The sequence below is a fragment of the Labrus bergylta genome, chromosome 3 (genome assembly GCF_963930695.1).
Source record: "Labrus bergylta chromosome 3, fLabBer1.1, whole genome shotgun sequence".
NCBI lineage: Eukaryota > Metazoa > Chordata > Actinopteri > Labriformes > Labridae > Labrus > Labrus bergylta.
The window spans coordinates 31,011,029-31,032,511 of NC_089197.1; the positions used below are offsets into that span (position 1 = coordinate 31,011,029).

General features: G+C 39.5%; 1 protein-coding gene across 1 annotated transcript in view; it reads right to left on the reverse strand.

Moving 5' to 3' along the window:
• Nucleotides 1–10,859: 10,859 nt before the first annotated feature.
• csmd1a (CUB and Sushi multiple domains 1a) overlaps nucleotides 10,860–21,483 on the reverse strand; it is a 231,043-nt gene continuing 220,419 nt past the window's right edge. Inside the window, exons 4-5 of the mRNA XM_065953145.1 lie at nucleotides 14,262–14,456; nucleotides 10,860–11,323 (exon numbers count right to left, since the gene is read on the reverse strand). Of these exons, the coding sequence (XP_065809217.1) occupies nucleotides 11,112–11,323; nucleotides 14,262–14,456 (407 nt within the window). The 3' untranslated portion in view covers nucleotides 10,860–11,111. The remainder of the gene's footprint in view (nucleotides 11,324–14,261; nucleotides 14,457–21,483) is intronic.

Consider the following 21,483-nt stretch of genomic DNA (forward strand, 5'->3'; position numbering starts at 1 on the left):
CAGAAAACATAATTTAAAATGTAAATGTAATAACAGGACAAGAGAGGTAGTTTCACAGTAGAGAACAGAGATACAAGATAGGGCTGGTAGTTAAAAAAAAAAAGAGGGGGGCAAGGGAGAGAGGAGGGGTATGACCAGGGGAAGCTGAAGAGGGGGATACAAAAAAAAATGATTTGCTTTCAGTGCTCAAACAAGAAAGTGGGCTACAGACGACTGCAAGTTGCAATCAGGGAGTAGAGTTGTGAAAGAAATTTAAAACATCTCCTGTCTCTTAATAAAATGTTGTGTCCACACAGCACATAGGATCACCTTTCGTCTTGGAAAAAAAAACAATACAGTTCAGCATTTTCAGTGCTAAGCGTCCTGTCACTTCTCAGTCAGCGACCAATCACAATTTAAAAAGGGGCAGGCCTTCTGACATCATCTTTGTCAACATAAATGATGGAGGAGAAACTAATCTCACTCGTCTTTTCTGTGGCACAATTTTTTAGGTCTAGAGATATTTCCAGGAAATGAATCTAATGGTACATTTTCTTTGTAAAATATGGTAGTATTAAAGCAAATTTTGACCCTACAGATACATTTAAAACAAACCGTCACTACCAAGGGAATCGGAAATACTGCTACTAAATGTTCATAACCTATCAAGGGTAAACACCAGTGAGTAGTGCTCTGACATTCATGTGCCAGTGTCAGAACTGATACAAAACAGAGAGATACAAAGCAAGAGCAAACAGAAGAACAAATCCAACCTTCCTTGAAACGCCTATCAAGTTTTGGGAAAATGACACCCTTGTTGTTTATTTTTTTAGATACTTATATTGGATATTGCCCTGTGATTGACTGGCGAACATTCCAGGGTGTGCCTCGCCTCTCGCCCAATGACAGCTGGGATGGGCTCCAGCCCCCATGCGACCCCGAACAGGAGAAGCCGTAAAGATAATGGATGGATATTGCTAGGATGCTCTATTGGAGATGATGTGGGAGGTGTTGGTGTCTGAACCGTCATGTTTCTCTAAAAAGAAATCAGCCTGGTAGGGATGTGTCTTGGCCTTTTCTTTTGTTTGTATTTTAGAGAGGAAGTAAGCAGTGACATGAGCTTGGCATTTCAGCTGTTTGCAGATGATGTTGTCTTTGTGGGTTCATCAGAAAGTTGTCCCTGATTCCCCTCCAGATGTTTACAAAGTGTGATTTGCTGCTTGGCTGTAACTAGGGAGGATAAACTGCCTCATGGAGAGAAGTTCATGAATCTTGGAGATAAGCAGAAGACTTACAGCCAGTTTTTGTACATTAGTGCCAATGAGTAGACAAAGATAATGTCCTACGTGTTGGAAGTGTATGTATGAATGAAGGAAGTTTTGCCAAATAGCAGCAACTTCAAGTTGATTGAAAGGAGTAGTTTGAGGCAGTCCTGGCAAAGGGTAAGGATGAGGATGAGGTGCCAGCCATCTGAGAGGTGGCTCAGTGGGAAAGCCAGGCCAAGCTAGAGGAGCAACTTTTCCCACTTGAACCCTGGGCTCTGGATCCGCCACAGTGAAACCAGCTCTGACAGCAGTGATATCTGGGCTGCTGTTCCTGCTGTGTGATCATTGAGGGAATGGGTTGTGCCCTGGTTAAATGAGTAGAAAATGACCTGGATAAGCAAACTAGAAAACAGATGATTGAAGGGAAATTAGTTTGCCACTGCTGTTTCTATTGCAGCCAATAAAGTGATTAAAAATGAAAGTGTGTCTGTGTCAGAGACAGAAGAGAGAGAGAGAGAGAGAGAGAGAGAGAGAGAGAGAGAGAGAGAGCAGAGGGTCTGTCTGTAAGAGAGAGAGAGAGAGAGAGAGAGAGAGAGAGAGCAGAGGGTCTGTCTGTGTGTGAGAGAGAGAGAGAGAGAGAGAGAGAGAGAGAGAGAGAGAGCAGAGGGTCTGTCTGTAAGAGAGAGAGAGAGAGAGAGAGAGAGAGCAGAGGGTCTGTCTGTAAGAGAGAGAGAGAGAGAGAGAGCAGAGGGTCTGTCTGTAAGAGAGAGAGAGAGAGAGAGAGAGAGAGAGCAGAGGGTCTGTCTGTGTGAGAGAGAGAGAGAGAGAGAGAGAGAGCAGAGGGTCTGTCTGTGTGAGAGAGAGAGAGAGAGAGAGAGAGAGAGCAGAGGGTCTGTCTGTAAGAGAGAGAGAGAGAGAGAGAGAGAGAGCAGAGGGTCTGTCTGTAAGAGAGAGAGAGAGAGAGAGAGCGAGAGAGAGCAGAGGGTCTGTCTGTGAGAGAGAGAGAGAGAGAGAGAGAGAGAGAGAGAGAGAGCAGAGGGTCTGTCTGTAAGAGAGAGAGAGAGAGAGAGAGAGAGCGAGAGAGAGCAGAGGGTCTGTCTGTGAGAGAGAGAGAGAGAGAGAGAGAGAGAGAGAGAGAGCGAGAAAGAGAGAGATAGTTAATCGAAAGAGATGGGGAGGAAAAGGGAGGAGAATAAATGTAGTATGTAGTTTGTATATTTTGATCCTAACCGTTGCTAGTTAACAATGGAAAAAAAGTAGTAAGGTTGATGGGATTGTGACAAATGGATAAATTATAAATGGACTTGAGCTTGTACAGCGCTTTTCTAGTCTTGCGCTGAGTACTCAAAACGCTCAAAGCTGAGTACTAAATGCACACGGCAGCTCACAGCTACCCACTAACACCCATTCAAACACTGAAGGGAGAGACTGCCATGTAAAGGGACCATCAGAAGTAACTAATCTCTGCCACCAAAGCAGCTGGAGCAACGTGGGGTTAAGTGTCTTGCCCAAGGACACATCGGACATGTAGCTGCAGGAGCTGGGGATCGAACCCTAGACCTTCCAGTTGAGAGACGACCAACTCTAACAACTGAGCCACAGACGCCATTTACACATTTGTAAAGTTTTTTTTTTTTTTTTTTAAACTAAACCCTTGCTTGCAAGATGGAAACTAGAGTGGATATAGCTATTCAGGAAAACTTAATAACTTCAATTAAATAAATAAAAATGCCTACTCTCCATCCAAACTGGAAAAAAAGTTTAAAGAAAATAAGTTAAATTTATTTGCCTTCATAATCTCAAACAGTGACACAAACTACCACAGTTGTTCCGGTGATGTTAAAAAATGAATTTTAAACAATCAGTCCTGTCAGTACTGATCCTGGAGAGGACACTTTAAATACAGTTATTGTATGGTTTATCTTAGCAGTGTATAATTTTTGTGAAGTAAAGAACCTGTACTAGCATCTTGGTCACTGTTAAATATAATAACTGCATCCATCATATTGCAGCTTGTTCTGGACAGCGTGTACTTCAGGTTTTATTGAGTGAGGAAAGTGTATTAGCATCTCAACAGTATAATGTTAATTTTCTGTATCATATTGTCCCTTACATCATGCAGTATGTATTATTGTCCTCCTGCTATTTACTGCGTAAGGCCTCCATACTTGCAATCGATCATTTTAGAAACATATTTATTGAATATTTCAAATGATTTAATTGAAATACTTCATACCGAGCAGGATAATTATGATTATTATGTAGTTTTAGTTCTTTGTGTTGTCAGGGGTGTTTCTTTATTGTCCTTTGTAAGAGGAGTTTTATTGTATGTCTTGCATCACTTTTATGTGGGACTGCAGATGAAAATTAGCGACTCACTAAATCTGGTTCAACCATCTCTTCATTCATTGTAAAATGATTAATGTCATTGCACACTGTCCCCTGATAAATAAAATAAATGGAGAAAATGTTTATGCATTACAAATATTTACAATTAATTTATTCTTGAAGGACATTGCTTACTCTAGTAGTAACTTCTGCAAATTCCTCAAAACTATGAATAGAAAAAAAAACAAAAACAAACATGAACGTCACTTTGCATTTCTTTAGAAGTGTCAAAGTGTTAGAAAAACAAAGAGTAGGACCCAAGTGAAGATAACAAAACTAAAGATTTTTTTTAACGAAAAGGATAACAAAAGCTCACTTAGTTTCTAATCCAAACAAATCCAAAGAAGTCCAACAAAAATCCACAAGGAGAAATAAGGAGCCACAAGGAAATGTATCACAGAACACGGGTAGGAAGAAAAATTAACTGAATGAATGAAACTAAATAAAGGCTAAATACAGGGGGGGGCAACCAAGCACAGGTGTGAGGAACAAGACACAGGTGAAACTAATTAGTGCAATCAAAAAGGGAGGGAAATCACGCAAAGTAACACAAGACAAAAAACACTGGGGACAAGAACTACAAAATTAAGCAGGAAACAGTATAGACCTGAACAGAACTCGAAAAGATAACAGTAACATTACACACAGAATGAGAAACACAAGGGAAAGAAAAGACAAAAGGAATCAGAAAACACAAATAAGCCACAAAATCAAATGAAACAAGATCAACTCATGACAAGAAGTAAAAAATAAATAAATAAAAAAAACTTGTTGAAAATGTTGATCTTGGAGTGCAAATAGCCTAGTGATTATGCGCCTGCACCATGTAGGCTCTATTCCTCGTCGCAACGGCTGTGGGTTCTTTTTCCAAACATATCCTTTCTCTCTTCTGCCGTCCAATCCAATAAGGGCATACTTAATAATTGATGCATGAAAGGGTTAATCATAAAAAATGTACTGTATGTGAATGTGTGTATGAAAATCCACAACTCTCCATATAAAACAGTCAAGACATTTCCCTGATGACCTTCAACCTGCTGATGTTAAGTTTTTCTACATTTATTCAAACCTAAACAAGGCTGTCAGTGCTGAGTTTCACATCTAGCCAATGGTTGTTGAGATATCACTGGGCTGATATTTAAAAAAAACAGTCATCAGACTTTTATTCCATAAAGACCCCCTGAAACAGGCACATGACTTTTTTTCTTTTGAGCTGCCATGGATTAAGGAAGGAGACCTGATTTGTGGGTAATAGTTTCATCACATTATGTGTAGTGACCCTGTTACTCAATTAATGGAATAATTGGCAATTAGTGCCTTTCATTTCTTTGGCAGTCTGGAAGAGATAGGATGGGTAGGAGTTCATTTAATGTGAAAAACTCAGGGACTCCACCAGCTTCTTTAAATCAGCATAATGAACCACTACTATTAAAATTATTTGACTATCAGAGTGATGAAACATTACCGAAAACTTGTAGCTTCAGCACAGGCAGCTGGGTTCAAATCAATGTGCGTAATGCAGTGAGCAATAAGGAACTAAATTTGATTAATGGCTGTTGGTCATGCTCTTTGGAAATAATGGCCTTAAGCAGAGTAAGAATTTATTCAGTTGAAGAAATGACAGTAGGAATAGTGCTGAGCTTTGAGCATCTAAGTTTGTCTTGTGCTTTCAAAGAGCGGGATAAAGCAGCAGAGGGGGAAAGCAAGGGGGCAATGAAGAGTTGGAGAAGAAGAAAAGGATAGCCAGAGGGACTGCTGGGAAACGAGGAAAGTGAGAGATAGAAAAACAAAGGAGGAACAAACAAGGGTGGAAGGCTAAAGGAGAGGAGGGGTATTAAGAGCAGAGGGGTTTCAAAGAAAGCCTGCTCCAAATATTAATGACACAAACAGCTTATTTTGAGTAATCTGAAAGAAGATCAGTTCTGATTTGAAGATAACAGCTGTGACAACATCACAGATAACAGCCTTTGCTCCATGCTAAGCCTTTTTTTTTCAGGATACGCTGTTTAGGTGTTCCCCCTATTCAGGTCACCAAAATACAGGTACATGCAAAAATACACATTTTGAACTTCTAAAGTAGTCTCAGTTGATCTGCAAATGTTAGTGCGGAACTGTTTACCATCTCAGAGAAAGAGCATATCCATGGTAATCTAAACAGGACAATGTACATGGTAAATGTTGAAGGGACTTGAGCTTATATCATGCTTTTCTAGTCTTCTGACTACTCAAAGCGCTTTTTACACTGCATGTCACACCTACTACGGAATACACATTATTTTCTTGGGCTATCTGTACTTTACTTGAGACTTCCACTTTTCCTACATTACATTTAATGTAATATGCAAACTTTTACTCAGATATCTTTTCCCTAAAAACATTTATTCAAAATCAATTTGGGAGAACTTTGCTGGTCTGGGGATCTTTTATTTATATATATATATATATATATATATATATATATATATATATACATAAATTGAAAATACAGCTTTTAATAAATAGAAAAGGAGAAGTCAAAAACAGTTGGTTGCAAGAAAGTAGCAACCACGTGAGTTTAATACCTCTCTGCAGTGACTGTGAATTAATGACGAAGGCAGTGTCACCAATGATCCAATGAATCAAAAATAATAATAATAATAATAATAATAATAATAATAATAATAATAATAATAATAATAATAATAATAATAACAGGGGTTAATAATAAGTTATTCATACTCAATATTTTGTCCACTTTCTTTTTTATTAGCCTTGGTTGCTTGTACTTTTACCATTAATTAATGGTACAATTCATATCAGAAAGAATGCTTCAGATACATTGATGGTTCGGGCGTACTTTAACTCCCATTTAGAATACTCTTGAGGAGACTGTGACATGATCAGTCTATTATTCATCACCTCAGCCAGTTGTGTAAGTTTCTTTTGCACTTTTTCTTGAAACATTGTAACATGATCAACTCTGGTTTATTAACCATTTAAAGAAAAGCACTGTATAGTGTTAATGTTCTGTAGTTCTGTATTAATAGTCAGCTTAGAATGGAGAACCTTGTCATGATTGTTAGTCATTATTTTCATTTCTTAATAGCTTACATAAAAAACACAAAGAAGGGGCTGTAATAAATATACAAGCATCCAAGCTTTCTTTGAAACCATGCAGCCACTGCTGCTGTTTGGATGAACAAGCAGTTTTATATTTGGCTAAAGCATTATGGAAGAAGATGCCTTTTTGAATTTTCTTTTTATCAGTCCAAACGTTTGTTTCTTTATGGAGAACTGAAGCAGATAAATGCACTGAGAGGGGCTGGTGACCTCAACTGTGTTCAAAGCCAGCTGTGTCACCTGTTGACATTGCACTTGGCAGATAGACAAATATAAAGAAAATGAATTCTATAAGCCATAGTGATAAAGACTTTGGACTATGGGATGCTTCAGGAACACTAATGCCTTGGAGGTGAAAATGTCTCTCCCTGACCCCGTCTGTGTCATTCTATTTGTGCCCTGGATATCCGGCTTTATTCTCAAACCCAACCTCTGTGCTGTCGTCTTTTTATTCCACAAATAATCCAGGTGAAATAAAGTTCACATGGGCCTGTGACTCAACTCTCTCATGGCAGACCGACCTCAGTCAGCAGACAGTTTTCAAATCATAACGGCCTGCCAGAACCAACAGGACACAACTGTTACTTTAACAAACAGACAACTTTCCAATTATACTTCTAAGGTTATAAATGTTCTAAAATGTATTGTCCAAAAATAGGACACACATTTATTTAGTAATGATTTGAGACATCTCCCGTAAGAATAAATATGATATATCCCCATAATTCTATAATGACAAACAGGAAACAGATTTTTTTAAGTTGTATGGCTGAATCAAAAAGTGAAGTGGTCCAGCGTGTGTGTGTGTGTGTGTGTGTGTGTGTGTGTGTGTGTGTGTGTGTGTGTGCGTGCGTGCGTGCGTGCGTGCGTGCGTGCGTGCGTGCGTGCGTGTGCGTGTGTGTGTGCGTGTGTGTCTGTGTCTGCGTTAAAGCTAGTCAATCTGACATTCAACCTGCCAGCAAGCAGACAGGAACATGAAACAGGAAATTGCTTTTGGGACAGCCAATCAGAAAAAGCTCTCGGTAAACAGGAAGAACCCGTCACAGTGGACCTGTCAGGTGTCAGTCATTTTCACAATGACCTGCCCACATGGCTCAGCCAAAATGTCACTCATCCCTTAATCCTACCTCTGAAGACAAGGACTAAGAAAGGTATTGGACTGTGACTGTCAGAGAGCATGTTGACGTTTGTCGATTTATTAGTATTTATTGTTTAAGGCCTGGATCAGAGAGGCTTCATCACAGAGCGTCAGGGTTACTTACCGGTTACATGCTAACCACATGAATGCAACATCTCTGGTTGATTGCAAAATTGTTACATTTGATCAACACCACCTTCTGTTCAGCCTTGGCATCTAAACTGTATTTCTTATCATAAAGAAAATAGTGGGAAAAAAAGGTGTTAAAACCTAGTTTGATATAAAACTTTAGAAATATATTTATATTACTATATAACCAATAATAATATGCATTCACTTTTTTTCAGCAAAAAATTTTTGCCTGCATTTCAGAATGTGGGCTACAGTGGTCCTTGAATCATTACACTGTCTAAGACAAGACACATGTTTATTTGTGTCTGAGTCTGTATGCGCACTGTGTGGTGTGTGTGTGTGTGTGTGTGTGTGGGTGAGTGTATGTGTGTGTGCACTTGAGTGTGTGTCATCTGTCAAAGCCTGGAGAAACAATCAACAGCTTAAAGAGTCACAGGGCCACTTAAGACCTTCCACAAGCACACACACACACACACACACACACACACCATTCTAACACACACACCATACTAACACACAGGCAGTATCATGCCTTCTGCTCTGCTGCTGACAGGACTTAACGTGCAATTAGTTGCCATTCTTTTGTTTCCATCTGCTACTTCCCTCTCTGCCCCCTTCATTCCAATTATTTATCTGTCGACTTAACCATCCTATTCTGCTCTTCTGCAGGTTGCACCACAATCACCAACCCATTTCCATTGTCTACACATGGAAGAAAATGTCATCAGTTGTTGACAGACAAATGTGGAAAAAATGGACATGGTGGAGCGTGACATGGTGATATATAGCTAAATGTGTTTGAGGAATATAAGTCCTTCTTTAAAAAAAGGTTTTCAACTTGGTGCTTGCACACAACATTACCTTATCACATTATCTCCCCAGATACAAACAAACCATATTAAATAGATTGTTAATTGTCATGTCACCTTGCAGAGTTTTGCAGCTCCTTTGGTTTGCTTAAAGGCAGGGTTGGTCATTTTCTTCCAGATACACTTTTTAAGATTTTGGTTGAAATTGTCTTGTCTTGTCTAGCGCACTAGTCCACACTCAAAGTGTGTCACAAATGAAAGAGAGCTTACTGTGAGTTTGTATAGTATAGGTATAATATGTAGCATTTTATGACAATGCTTACATTCAAATATCTAAATTCATAAAAAATGGACTAAACCTATGTTATATTTTTTTGTTGTTGAATACTTACATTAACTCAAATATTTCCAACGGTTATCTACTACATGGCTTACTCTCATCTGGACAAGGGGAGTGACGTGGTGAGAATCATGTTCTTTGATTTCTCCAGTGCCTTTAACACCATCCACCCCTTCCTACTGAGAGACAAGCTGACCGAGATGAGGGTGGGCTCACACCTGGTGAGATGGATCACGGACTACCTCACGGACAGAACACAGTCCGTCAGGCTGAAGGAATACACATCTGACACTGTGTTCAGCCGCACCGGAGCACCACAGGGGACTGTGCTCTACCCTGTCTCGTTCACCCTGTATACCTCTGACTTCCAATATAACGCTGAGCTCTGCCACATGCAGAAATACTCAGCTGGATGGACAGGAGGAGGAGTACAGGGGCCAGGTTAAAGACTTTGTGACGTGGTGCATTTTGAACCATCTGCAGCTGAACACCTCCAAGACCAAGGAGATGGTGGTGGACTTCTGAAGGAAAAAGCCACATCTACAACCTGTTTCCACCGTGGGGGGTCGACGTGGAGGTGGTCAGGACCTACAGGTTTCTGGGGCTGCAGTTGCAGAGAGAATCACTCCCATGATTCCCCGCCAGCCTCAATGTCACATTTTGTTAGTGTTTTGATTGTGAGCCCCCTGGCGGCGTGCATGTATTATGATAAAGGTTAGTGTTTACTTACTGCTGAATGAGACATGAGAAGATGTCGTTTCTACGCAATACAAGCTATGAGCTGAGGTCCGCCTCTGGAGAAATGGCGCTGGTGCATGTGAGTTAGGGGCGTGGCTTTTGAGGGAGAACAGAGGGGAGGGGGTGGGTGTAAACTGGTGTAAACGCAGCACTGAGGGAATGCTACTTTCAGAATCATGCTAGATTTAGAAAATAACCAACCCTGCCTTTATGTGGGCCTAGTAATAAATCTGCCAGACAAAGACTGAATATAAAAGAGAAAAAAAAAACCACAATGCACGTTTATTTTATTTTAGATAAAACAATTATTTCTTGCAGTAACTAGCTCGGATTTATAGATTTGATTTGAATGAGAATAATTGATTTCGTGTAGAAGAAAATAGCTAAATATTAGAAATCAAAACTGAAATAGTATACTTTAATTATTTTTAAAACTCAAAGTGGAGTTCTGTTGATATCTGACATCCGTGCTGTTATTACTGAGGGAGGTTAAACTACTTCTTAACTTTCCTCTCTCTGCTCTCCATTTTCCCAGCAGTTACTAAAACATGACAATCAGCATCAAACCTGCTTGCTTAACCATTAGGCTGCAAAAAATAAAATAAAAGCCATCCAAGCCATCGATGCGAGACGTGTGATGTTCTGAAGAAACAGCGGCCTACATATTTAAAACCAGAGTGTGTTCTGGCACGACACGGTGCCACTTTTCAAACACTACCACTGGAAATGGGAGTGAAAACAACAATTCATCACCTTCCCTGTGGGATTTGAATAAATCAAGAAAATCAACAGGGCTCCTGCGCAGCTAATCAATCAGTTGTATCTGTCCTCCCTGACAACATCATTAGTCCTCCTTTAATATTAAATGCCCCCCCTTGAAATAAAACAAGTTAGAAAAATGTGCAGTGAAAACAACAACTGTTTTCTTTAATGTGAACACAGAGAACACAACAATAAACCCTCTAGGCTACTTATTCTGAGAGAAGTGTAGTGTGTACCTACCTGATTTCCAGAGCAAAGCGAGGTGTGCACGTTGTCTGTGTATGTTTGTACATACAATACGTCTGTGCTTCTCACCTCTCCAATGTCACTGGTCATTGTGTGTGTCTGCTCTCATTATCGTCTTACTTACCCTGTGTGTGTCACCCCTGCTGTTTTCCACAAACACCTGTGTGCCCTCCAACATATCGACTTCACATTGTGATCTGTGCATGAAATGTATCTCACCATATACTCGGTGCTTCTGTCCCACTGATTTCAAGAAAGTCGTATTTGTCCTCTAATAAGAAGTCGTTGAAGACGAGAGCGATGGTGTCGCCGGGTTCTGAGAGGATTGACCACGTGCAGTCCAGGTTGTTTTCATACTCTGCAGGGTATCCGGGGCTGGTTATTGAACCTGCAGTGCCTCTTAACGTCCCCCCACACGCTCCCTCCGCTGGAGGGACACAGAGAAGGATACAGAATAGTAACTATCCAACATGCACACGTAGTTTTCATACAATCCATTCATCCGTGTTTATTTGGTATTTCTTTGGAGAATTGTATTTTTGTTTTGTGCTTATCAGATTCACTATTTGAATAATATCATTTTTATTCTACTTTGCATCAGTCCTCAATTAGTTTCACTGTTTATACTTTTCACAAGGCGCTCGGTTGGTTTCAATGCAGGGGAGAAATATTCAGCAGGTCAGGGGTTTCGCTCCCAAGTCATTTTAAGCATCAAACACAATTTTCTGCCTTCTGGTGCGCTTTAATGCAGCAAATTGTGGTGGAAATTACTTATATTTATTTAAAGAAAACAATTTTTAAAAGAAGATTGGTACTTCAGCGGTGACTCAACTTGTCTCCAGCGGCTCTCAGAATTCTGAATTACCAAACAATTGCATAAGTATCATTTCACCTCTGCTTGTGGTCAGATTTAATAAAGAAATGTGTTACATTGTTATTAAATGGAACAATCCTGTTATTCCTAAACTAGTCAACATTTTAGATTTCACCACAATAGAGGGGTAGAGAGAGAGAGAGAGAGAGAGAGAGAGAGAGAGAGAGAGAGAGAGAGAGAGAGAGAGAGAGACAGGTGAAGCACACACATAGGTAGGAATTTCACTTTGAAAGAAAAACTGGCTTCAATTGGCAAGAGTTTATGTCTTCAACCTGGAGCCTCTTGTCTCTTGCCTTCTCGCCTTTGGCCCTGAAGCCACGCCCCCTGGAGCTTTGTAAGCTTCTGTTTAACAAAATAAAATCTTGCATCCGATCTGCTATGTCTCATTTCTACTTCTTTGTTTTTGAACTACAGGCAATCTCACTACTGAATAATAACCAATGTTACACTTTAGATATATTTATGTCCAACAGATTTTAGATAGATAGATAAATAAAATTAATTCTGTTTCAATTTCCATTTTTTTATTCAATAAATGTAAACAATAACTATTGTGGACACATTGCAGTAATGAGAGCTACAATTAAAAATTTGTTAAAAAACAACAATTAAAACTCTCATTTGTAAATAAATTACTATTCAAGAAACATCACAATCGTCATCTCAGACATGGTGTTTGTTATATTACTCAATTGTGGCCTTTTAAAACGATCATGGCCTTAGTATCACTGGTTTTGTAAACATTACAATTAACTTTAAGACATCATCTTCATACTATTAACTACACGGATGTCACAAACAAACAGACTCACTGATCGTTTGGAAAATAATTCTATTGGAAATGCCTGGGCAAGACCGAGGGTGTGGGGCGAAAGGGCATGAGACGAGAGGACACGAGATGAGAGGGCATTAGAGGAGAGGACATGAGACGAGAGGACATTAGAGGAGAGGACACAAGATGAAAGGGCATGAGACAAGAGGGCATGAGACGAGAGGGCATTAGAGGAGAGGACATTAGAGGAGTGGACATGAGACAAGAGGGCATGAGACGAGAGGACATTAGACGAGATGACATTAGAGGAGATGGCATGAGACGAGAGGACATGAGACGAGAGGACATTAGAGGAGTGGACATGAGACAAGAGGGCATGAGACGAGAGGACATTAGAGGAGAGAACATGAGACGAGAGGGCATGAGACGAGAGAACATGAGACAAGAGGGCATGAGACGAGAGGACATTAGAGGAGAGGACATGAGACAAGAGAGGATTAGAGGAGAGGACATTAGAGGAGAAGACATGAGAGGAGAGGGCATTAGAGGAGAGGACATGAGACGAGAGGACATTAGAGGAGAGGGCATGAGACGAGAGGACATGAGACGAGAGGACATTAGAGGAGAGGACATGTGACGAGAGATCTCTTATTATTCTTATTGTAAGTTTGTCTGATGTGTGTAGAACATGTTTAACTTGCCCAGTTTTAAATAAAATTCAGTTTTGATTGAGTGATTGATATCTACGCCTGCTTTTGTGGGAAAGGCCTGACTTCTCTTTCTGTTGCACAGAGTAGCTCCTAGATTGGTTTATTAAAATTCATTAATTAATAAATAAAACTTCTTAAATTGATTTTAATTAAATTATAGCAAATGTGATTTACTATAAGTTTATTATGGCAGTAACATCTTTGATAAATCTTCAAATACATAGAAAACAAACATTGTAAAGAGGGATACTAATATTGTATTGACACAAAAAAAAAATCCAACAGATCAATGCTGCTGAACAACCTTAAAATTGTGAAGAGAGTTTTGCAAAGACATTTTTAAATGATACTGAATGTCTTCCAATCTTAGCTGTTCAGCCATCTCTGTCTCTGACGGTGAAACCAGGGACAGATCTGTTCTTGTTTGTAGACTAATGAACCATTAGATGGGCTTTGCTTCAGGATTTTGGGCTCCGTCAGGTTCAGTAATCAATGCAGCGAGGCTTTCTCATCTTCCTGTCGGCCTGTGACCTCACACTGAGGTCATACAATTCTCAGGACCTCAGCAAATGTTTGTTTTTCTGTTTATCTTTACATTTCCTTTTTACATGCTAGACGTGGTTACTGATTGTTTTCAGGACATGAATCTGTACAAATTGCCATAATGTATTTAAAGAAATTTTGTGATCTACTTTAAAAAGGACATATTATAACAATTTTCCAACTTTTCAAACAGTCCCCTGTGATCTAAATGAAACATCTGTGCTATGCTTTGGTCAAAATATAACATGAATCAAGCACCAGAGGAGGTTTGCTCTTGGTGTTGTAAGACTTATGCAGATCACAAACAACTGGATGGGTTTATTTCACATTATGTCCCCTTTAAGAACAAGATCAACTCCAAATGGATTCACTGTCATTTTTTATATACAAAATAGAAAGTTACAAAAATAGAAATAAAATGGCAGAAAAAGGGAGAGGCATATAGGGAAAAAAGGAAACATCTTACCTCTACAAAAAGGCGATGGGAAGTCCCACTGCGCCCCACTGCCGGGAGAGACTATACACGTGAGGATACTGTGTCCTTCCAGTACAAACCCGGACTCACAGCTGTATCGGATCTTGTCCCCCATGTTGTACCGAGAGCCATGAATGACTCCGTTTGGTATGACCCCCGGGGTGCCACATGTGTGGCTGGGCAGGACTGAAACACAGGAGAAAAGAGAGAAAACGTTATTCAGATGTCAAGTAAGTAAAAAAGTAAGTAAAAAATCCCACCCCTCCAAAAAGCAAAAAAACAAAACAAAACAAGCCAATCAATTGATCAGCAAACTGAGAAGTGAAGAAGCCAGTCATAACTCAGGAACAGAACACAGATACTCATTATAAAAAAAAATCTTACGTTTGCTTATGTGTGCGTTGCCTAAGGAGCTAAAACTTCTCATAATATTGCACTAAAAAGCAAAGAAACCAGTATTTCTGTTTTGTGTTTCTTCAACCAGAGGCACTTTTGATTCATATTGAAATATTGACTTCAAGAGGAGAAAAACTAAGCACAAATATATTCTACATTGGTAGTGCTGGGCCACATAAATATCATAAAATAACTTCAAGCTCTTGTGAAAAATGTTTCGTTTCTGTCCATTTGTGGCTACCCCTGAAAACAAATCCTTATCTCTGTCCTGATTTGTCCTGTAGTTAAACATGTGCTTTAACAGTCAAACATATCACTCAGACTGAATCTGTACCATGACAAATTTTAAATAGTCCGATTCTGCAGTGTGTGGTTAATAACTTTGTCTTACACGTACCCCACAGCAGAGGTTGCAAACGTTAAAAATGATACAACATAGATATGAACAATAATTAAACACATAATCAATCCTGTCAATCATGGTATTGTTATCTTTTGTAGGTCAAATACAAGCATCAGTATTGAATGCAGTTAGTTGCATAAGCTAAAAAAGTTATGCCAGAAGCTTTCATAACTCATTTGAATTTGAATTGTTTCCAATTCACAAAGCATGGGGTCCAAATTGACCAGTATCCTTTTTTGATTCAAACACAAGACACCCAAATGAAGGGATAAGCGCTCAGTGAAGAAACCACACATCCCAATTATGCCCTACTGATAAGTTACATCAACAACACAGAATTACAAAGATGTGTACGTTTGATCTTCTAGTAACCCTCAAAATATGCAAAATTGACCGTTTGGTATTTACATGTTTGGCTAGGATCTTCTCCTCCGACGTGCATCTGTTGTTGTGGGTTCTGAGATGACACAGCTCTGTACTGAGAGCAGCCTCATGCAGCTCATGGTATAACTAGGCCAAAATCGGTGTGTGACTGTAGCCAACACGCCTTAGCTCTTCAGAAGGGGCATCAGCACTGTGGCTGTCGTACAACCTGGAAGAAGTCCACAGTATCTAACCCTGGTGGACGCTGTGTATTTGTATAACTGGAGCATGTTAACTTGCTGGGTGTGTAATGTGGCCATGAAACGTGAATCCAAATGGCTTGGTAATGTGTGTGTGTCTGTTGTGTCTGTGTGTGTATGTGTGTGTGAGTGTGCGCACTGTGCAGTGAGTCTGCACGTAAGAGGGTATTCAGTCTGTCAATCTGTGTGTTTGTGTACGCTGTTCCAATTAAACGCTAGCATGGTAATTAGACAAAGCTTCACCAAGAGACCCTGAGAACTAGGACAGAGAGGAAGAGTGAGAGGAAGAAGAGAAAAGGAGAAGAAGAGGGAGAGACAGGAGAAAGAGGAAGGGGAGTAAAAAAAGACAGGATAATAAAAGAAGGAATAGAAAGAATAAAGAAAGAGAGAGAAAGAGGAAAAGGAGAGCGACGGAAACTCCTGTTAGAGAGGTGAACTAATCACAGGGAGCCTTAAACATGTATAATTTACTCTAATTGACTCATTATTTGGTGTGTATGAAGTCGTGCATCAGAGGCGAGTTACTCACACACAGCTGACCATGCCGTGCTCTGTGCGAACATGCAGCCTTGCTTTTTGTTTTTAACAAGGCAACACACGTTCAACTTCAACCACCCAAAGGAAAGCTGTGACTGTGGCCCGCTCTTAACAAGTCACCTCTGTGCACAAACATGTTCTCTCATTTAAATGGAAATCTGACAGAATCTGGGGGTATTCAGGGGGGGGGGGGGGGGGGGATCAAGTGTTCACATGAATTGTCAGTATTCAGTTAATCTCGTACTTAACGAAAGCCGCAATTGTTGAAAGGCTGTTTAAAATTTGGCGATAAAGCTTTGTTCTTTTTGCAATCATCCGATGTGAAACAGCACCAGTTTGCTGAGATTAGAGTTTTGTATCACAACACACTCTTTTGCCTCGATGTGAAATCCAGGACATTGTCGCCTCAATTTGATCATATGTGACTGCTGATTTTTCCGTCTTTTGATTGGATTTTATATTGGATTATTATGTGCACACTGTAAGGGTGACCCCATATAGTCAAATACTCTACAATTTGTTCGTCAGAGCCTCAGTCGACTGCAAGTGTCACAGTCGAGCACAAGGATCATTTCAGCTATATGGGGTTGTTTAATAGCCTCTGAATATCACCTTGTTAATGAAGTTCTAAAAACAACATGTACTTTGAATCTATCTCCAGTGGGTGCATGAAGAACTCACCCCGAAGTATTAAATTATTCAGCCGATCCATGTTTAGAGAATTTCATTGGCTACAAGAAATGTCAGTCATCGGCACAGGGGCATGCAATTGGCTGTCAGAACAGGGGGAAGCACCTCCATTTAACAAAGGCTCTCATTGGCTGTTTTAGGCTGTTATGAGGTGTCATCAAAAGGTCAGAGGAATAGCCGGGTTTTTGAATAGTTCCGTGGGTCATTATGGATCTAATGTGTTTGGATTCGTTTCATTTATGTCACTGGATTTGAATCATGGGGACTCAGTTTGGTGGAATATCATGATCAGCTGAGTACAGCAAATCTTCAAATTCATTCTTGCTGAGAGTTGCCGACAGCTGTGAGCTTCAGCTTCCTGTTTACTGCATGACCCATATCTTCATTTAACTCGGCCAACAAGCATATTCTCAAAATGTAAAGTTATGTAATAATTACAGGAATAATCAAAAGTAGGGTATCTCCATGTTATCAAGTGAAAAACAGGACTGTTAATTATTAATCATAATTAAAAAGATTCCTTTAGGTATAGTTGAGGGGCTTCAGGTCTAAGCATGGGGTAATACGTATAGGGCAGGACTTTAACTCATATTATGGAAATAAGCTTTTAAACCTTAACCTTAATAAACCTATCGCTGTTTCAGGCATTTATTAAACATGTTAAATAAAGAATACCTTAAGTCTAATGAATAAAAAAACACAGCCGCTTTTATAAAGGCTTGCTAAAAGAAACTCCCCTCCTATTTGAATCTAACTGATGACCCCTTGTCTTCAATGTTAATTTATATTTACAAGAATAAGTGATGTATTTTAAGTAAAATTTCAGACAAATTCCCCCAAAAGTTTGATCATAATCAGTTTTGAGTTTTTGGTCACATGAATACAAAGTAATTAATGTTGGCTATACGTGCAGAATGCTGTTCTATATTTGCTTTGTTTTATAATCAGGAATGCTCTGCTGTTGTTTATTTCCTTGGAAAGTTCAAATTAGCCGCTTGAAATTTAATTTAGAAACCTAATGATTCATATAACTTCATAAACTGACTGACCCCATTGTTTTTCATTTCATTTATCCAAACCATTTGCAAAATAAGTTCATTGGGGTTAGTCTACAAAAAAAAGGGCATCATACTTCTGCAGCAAGCAGAGAACAAAACATGGTCAGATGTGTGTTGCAAACTGTTAGTGCTCTTCATGAGCACTAACAGCCCGAGGCCAATGGAGGCTTCTCATTATCTCATTAAAACTGATTTTAGGGAAATAAAATATTCTAAACACGGAATGACAACGCATGCAATACTTACAAAACTAATAAGGGGCACGATCTTGAATGTGTGTGTGTGTGTGTGTGTGTGTGTGTGTGTGTGTGTGTGTGTGTGTGTGTGTGTGTGTGTGTGCGTGTGAGTCCGTATGTATGTATGCCCGTGTGTCTACTAGGAGTGACAGATGATGCTCCTCCTGTGTTTCGTCCCCTCCGGCCCTTTACAGCCTTAGGGCAGGTCAGTGTGTTGCTATAGCAACCATAGGCCGGGGCAACATTTTGATATAGCGATACAAAAGTGAGGAATGGCAGAGAGGTGATGGGAGCAAAACGAAGAAGTCACAGCAACATCTTCAATGGGAAAAATGAGAGAATGTATAGTAGCAGGACGGAGAAAGAGGGGAAGAGCAGCTGAGAGCTTGGGGGAAGAAGGAAGTGCTGCATGAGAGAAGTTTCATTAAAGGCTTTTGTTTAATTATAAATGAATAATCAGCATATTGTACGTAGACAATTGTATCCTGCTTTCTGTTTGATCCTTGTTAAAGTCCTCTTCCCCTTTAAGTACATACATTTTCAATAGTTCCTGTTTTCCTATTATTGTCATGCAATCACAACAAGATCCTAAGTAGCAGAGTCCCACTGGAATGCTAACAACACCATACTTTGTAAAGGGTTTCTGTAAACTGACTATACCTTCACACAGAAGTTGCTCAACAGGGAAACTCTTAACTCTTAAACTCACTAACTCCAGACATTGTCTTTCTCTTTGTGTTGTTTTTAGAAATTAAATCTGTGGCAACCCAGAAAACTACATCTCCATCTGCCAGTGTGACACCGGGTCAGGCTTACAACAGCTCCTGCTGGAAAGAAGTTCAATATTCCAAGAAGGGTCCTCTGCACTACCGCGGCAATGCTCTCATCCACTGTATAAATACAGTCAAGCATATTAACGAACCCTCCACTAAAAATAGAAAGCAACTCATTGAATCTGTTGTTATGGATGCAGCTGCTACTGGATGAAATCCAACTTCCATAACCTCTCGCTTTCTCCCTGTGGTTCATGCAGTGCTGCAGGTACAGGTGCACCATGATTCAGTTTTACATTCAATCTTATTTAAAATCATCATAATTACTGGACTCAAGACCCTAAAAGGTTTCCTGCATTAACGTGATCGTAACACTTGCTGGTTGTAACATTTAGCACTTTTTATTGTAGAAAACAAAAATCTTGAAACATTTTGAGAAAACATTAAAGAAAACTCATGCAGCAAAACCCCCCTGCGTTTAAAAAAGATAGAGTCTGAAATGTGACTCAAGACTAAGTCAAAATAAAATCAATTCATCAAAGTAAAATTTAATTATTATGTGATTTATGTAAATTTAGCATGTTTTCCTCCTCACATTTGGGTGATGTCGTTTTTTTGAACTGTCATGCTCCGAAAGCAAAGAGATGAGTGTAAAAAATTTAGCTGACTGTCACAAAAACAACGGCAGTGAACTATATCTGTATCCACAGCATGCAACTTGCCACAAGCCAAAGTTGGAACAGATGTTTTGTCAAATCGAGCTCCTCATACCTGGCAAAAATCACTAATTTCTTGTTTGGTTTCCAGGGGGCTGTAAAGTTAAAACCAAGTGGAACCAGAACAAATGTCAGACCGCGTGCACATATTGCCAAACAGGGACTTGGACAGATGTTAGCATTTGAAATTAGTTTGGGAAAACTCTTTTTTTTTTCAGAGTGATTAAAACTTTGGCTTTTTTTTTTTTTCTTTTTTTTTTAAATCTCTTTCAGCCAAATGGAAAATGAAAGTTGGGGAAATTCAAATTATTGATCAGTATCCTTTAAATCACAAGTCACAGTTGTTCGTGAATGAAAAAAAAGTCAACTTCAGGGCATGCAAAAAATTGATCCTAAGATGCTTTCTACATAGCAACAACTCCAGACGGGTTCCGCTTCATGTTAGCCTTGTATTGCAACATTTCACCAACACAACTTAGGTACAGAATATCTGCCAGAGAAGGTTGCGGAAAACATAATTCTACCTGCACCAATTCACCATTTTGAGTCTGAACAAATGCTTCCATCCATATTTCTACTGGGGCCTGGGGTTCACTCTGAAAGCACCTCTCAATGGGTTAAGTCAATAATCCATTATCCCCTCTACTCATATCCCGTAGTGTGCATGTATTAACAAATAACAATTGCCATACTCTTTAATCTGTGATTCTTGATTTAGATATGTTGCTGTTGGATTGATGCCAAAGCCCCTGAGCTAAATGGACTCCCCAGCACCCCTAGTACTCCCATGGTGTAAATGTATTAACAGCTTCACTGACATGTAGTACATAATAACTCCAACCAACCAACACTGATGGGACTCTTGGCCAACTACGGCCCAAGGCCAGATCTGAACGTGGGCCCCTCACCACCTGCTGTGCCCCTCTTTTTTTAATGTGTCAACACCTTACACGGCATTTCCACAAGCACTGACTCATGAATCAAAGACATTAAAGCCATATAACACCTTCAGAGTGCACCTTTGGCTTCACCAATTGAGTCAGGATAATGCTCCTTAACAGAGAGGGACCAAAAAGGTTGGCTGCCAGCGGATGCAGTTAGCTTACACACAGAGACAAATGACTTTTCAAATAGCTTTCCAATGGAGATATGGAGATGACATGGCTGCCAACGACAATTTTCACTAAATTTGATTCATTTTGAAGAAGCCCATTTAGAGTGGGTTAAATAGTCTATAAATGTCTATGAACAGTTATACTTAAAGGCTAATGTTCTAATCTAGACAATGTAAATAATGTTCACTTCTCCAGTAAACAAAACTAGATATATTTGTAGTCTGCTCAGCTCATAGACCATTTTGCTCAGCTCTTAGCCAGATATAGTCTTGCAAGATAACATTTCACACAGTTGACCATAATCAAAGTTTCAGTGAGTTCAGAGGGACACTGTGCTTATTGCTGCTTGTGTATTACAGACTATTTCCTGTTATGGCATGGAGGGCAAATAAGGACTAAGGTCATAGTTGAAAATAAGAAAAGTTTTGACCTTGTATTTAGTTTTTTCTCTCTTATGCTGCTTCTCAGTTTATCTATAGGCTGAAAAAAGTTGACCCCCCCCCCCCCCCCCCACACACACACACACTATTATTTGATCATGGGTTATAAATGAGATGCATAGACTGTAAACAAAGGGCTTAACTACATCCATGTTGTAATGATTACCCATTTTAGATACAGGCTTATAGGTTTCATCAGAACTATTTAGAAGACGTCCATTTTTAG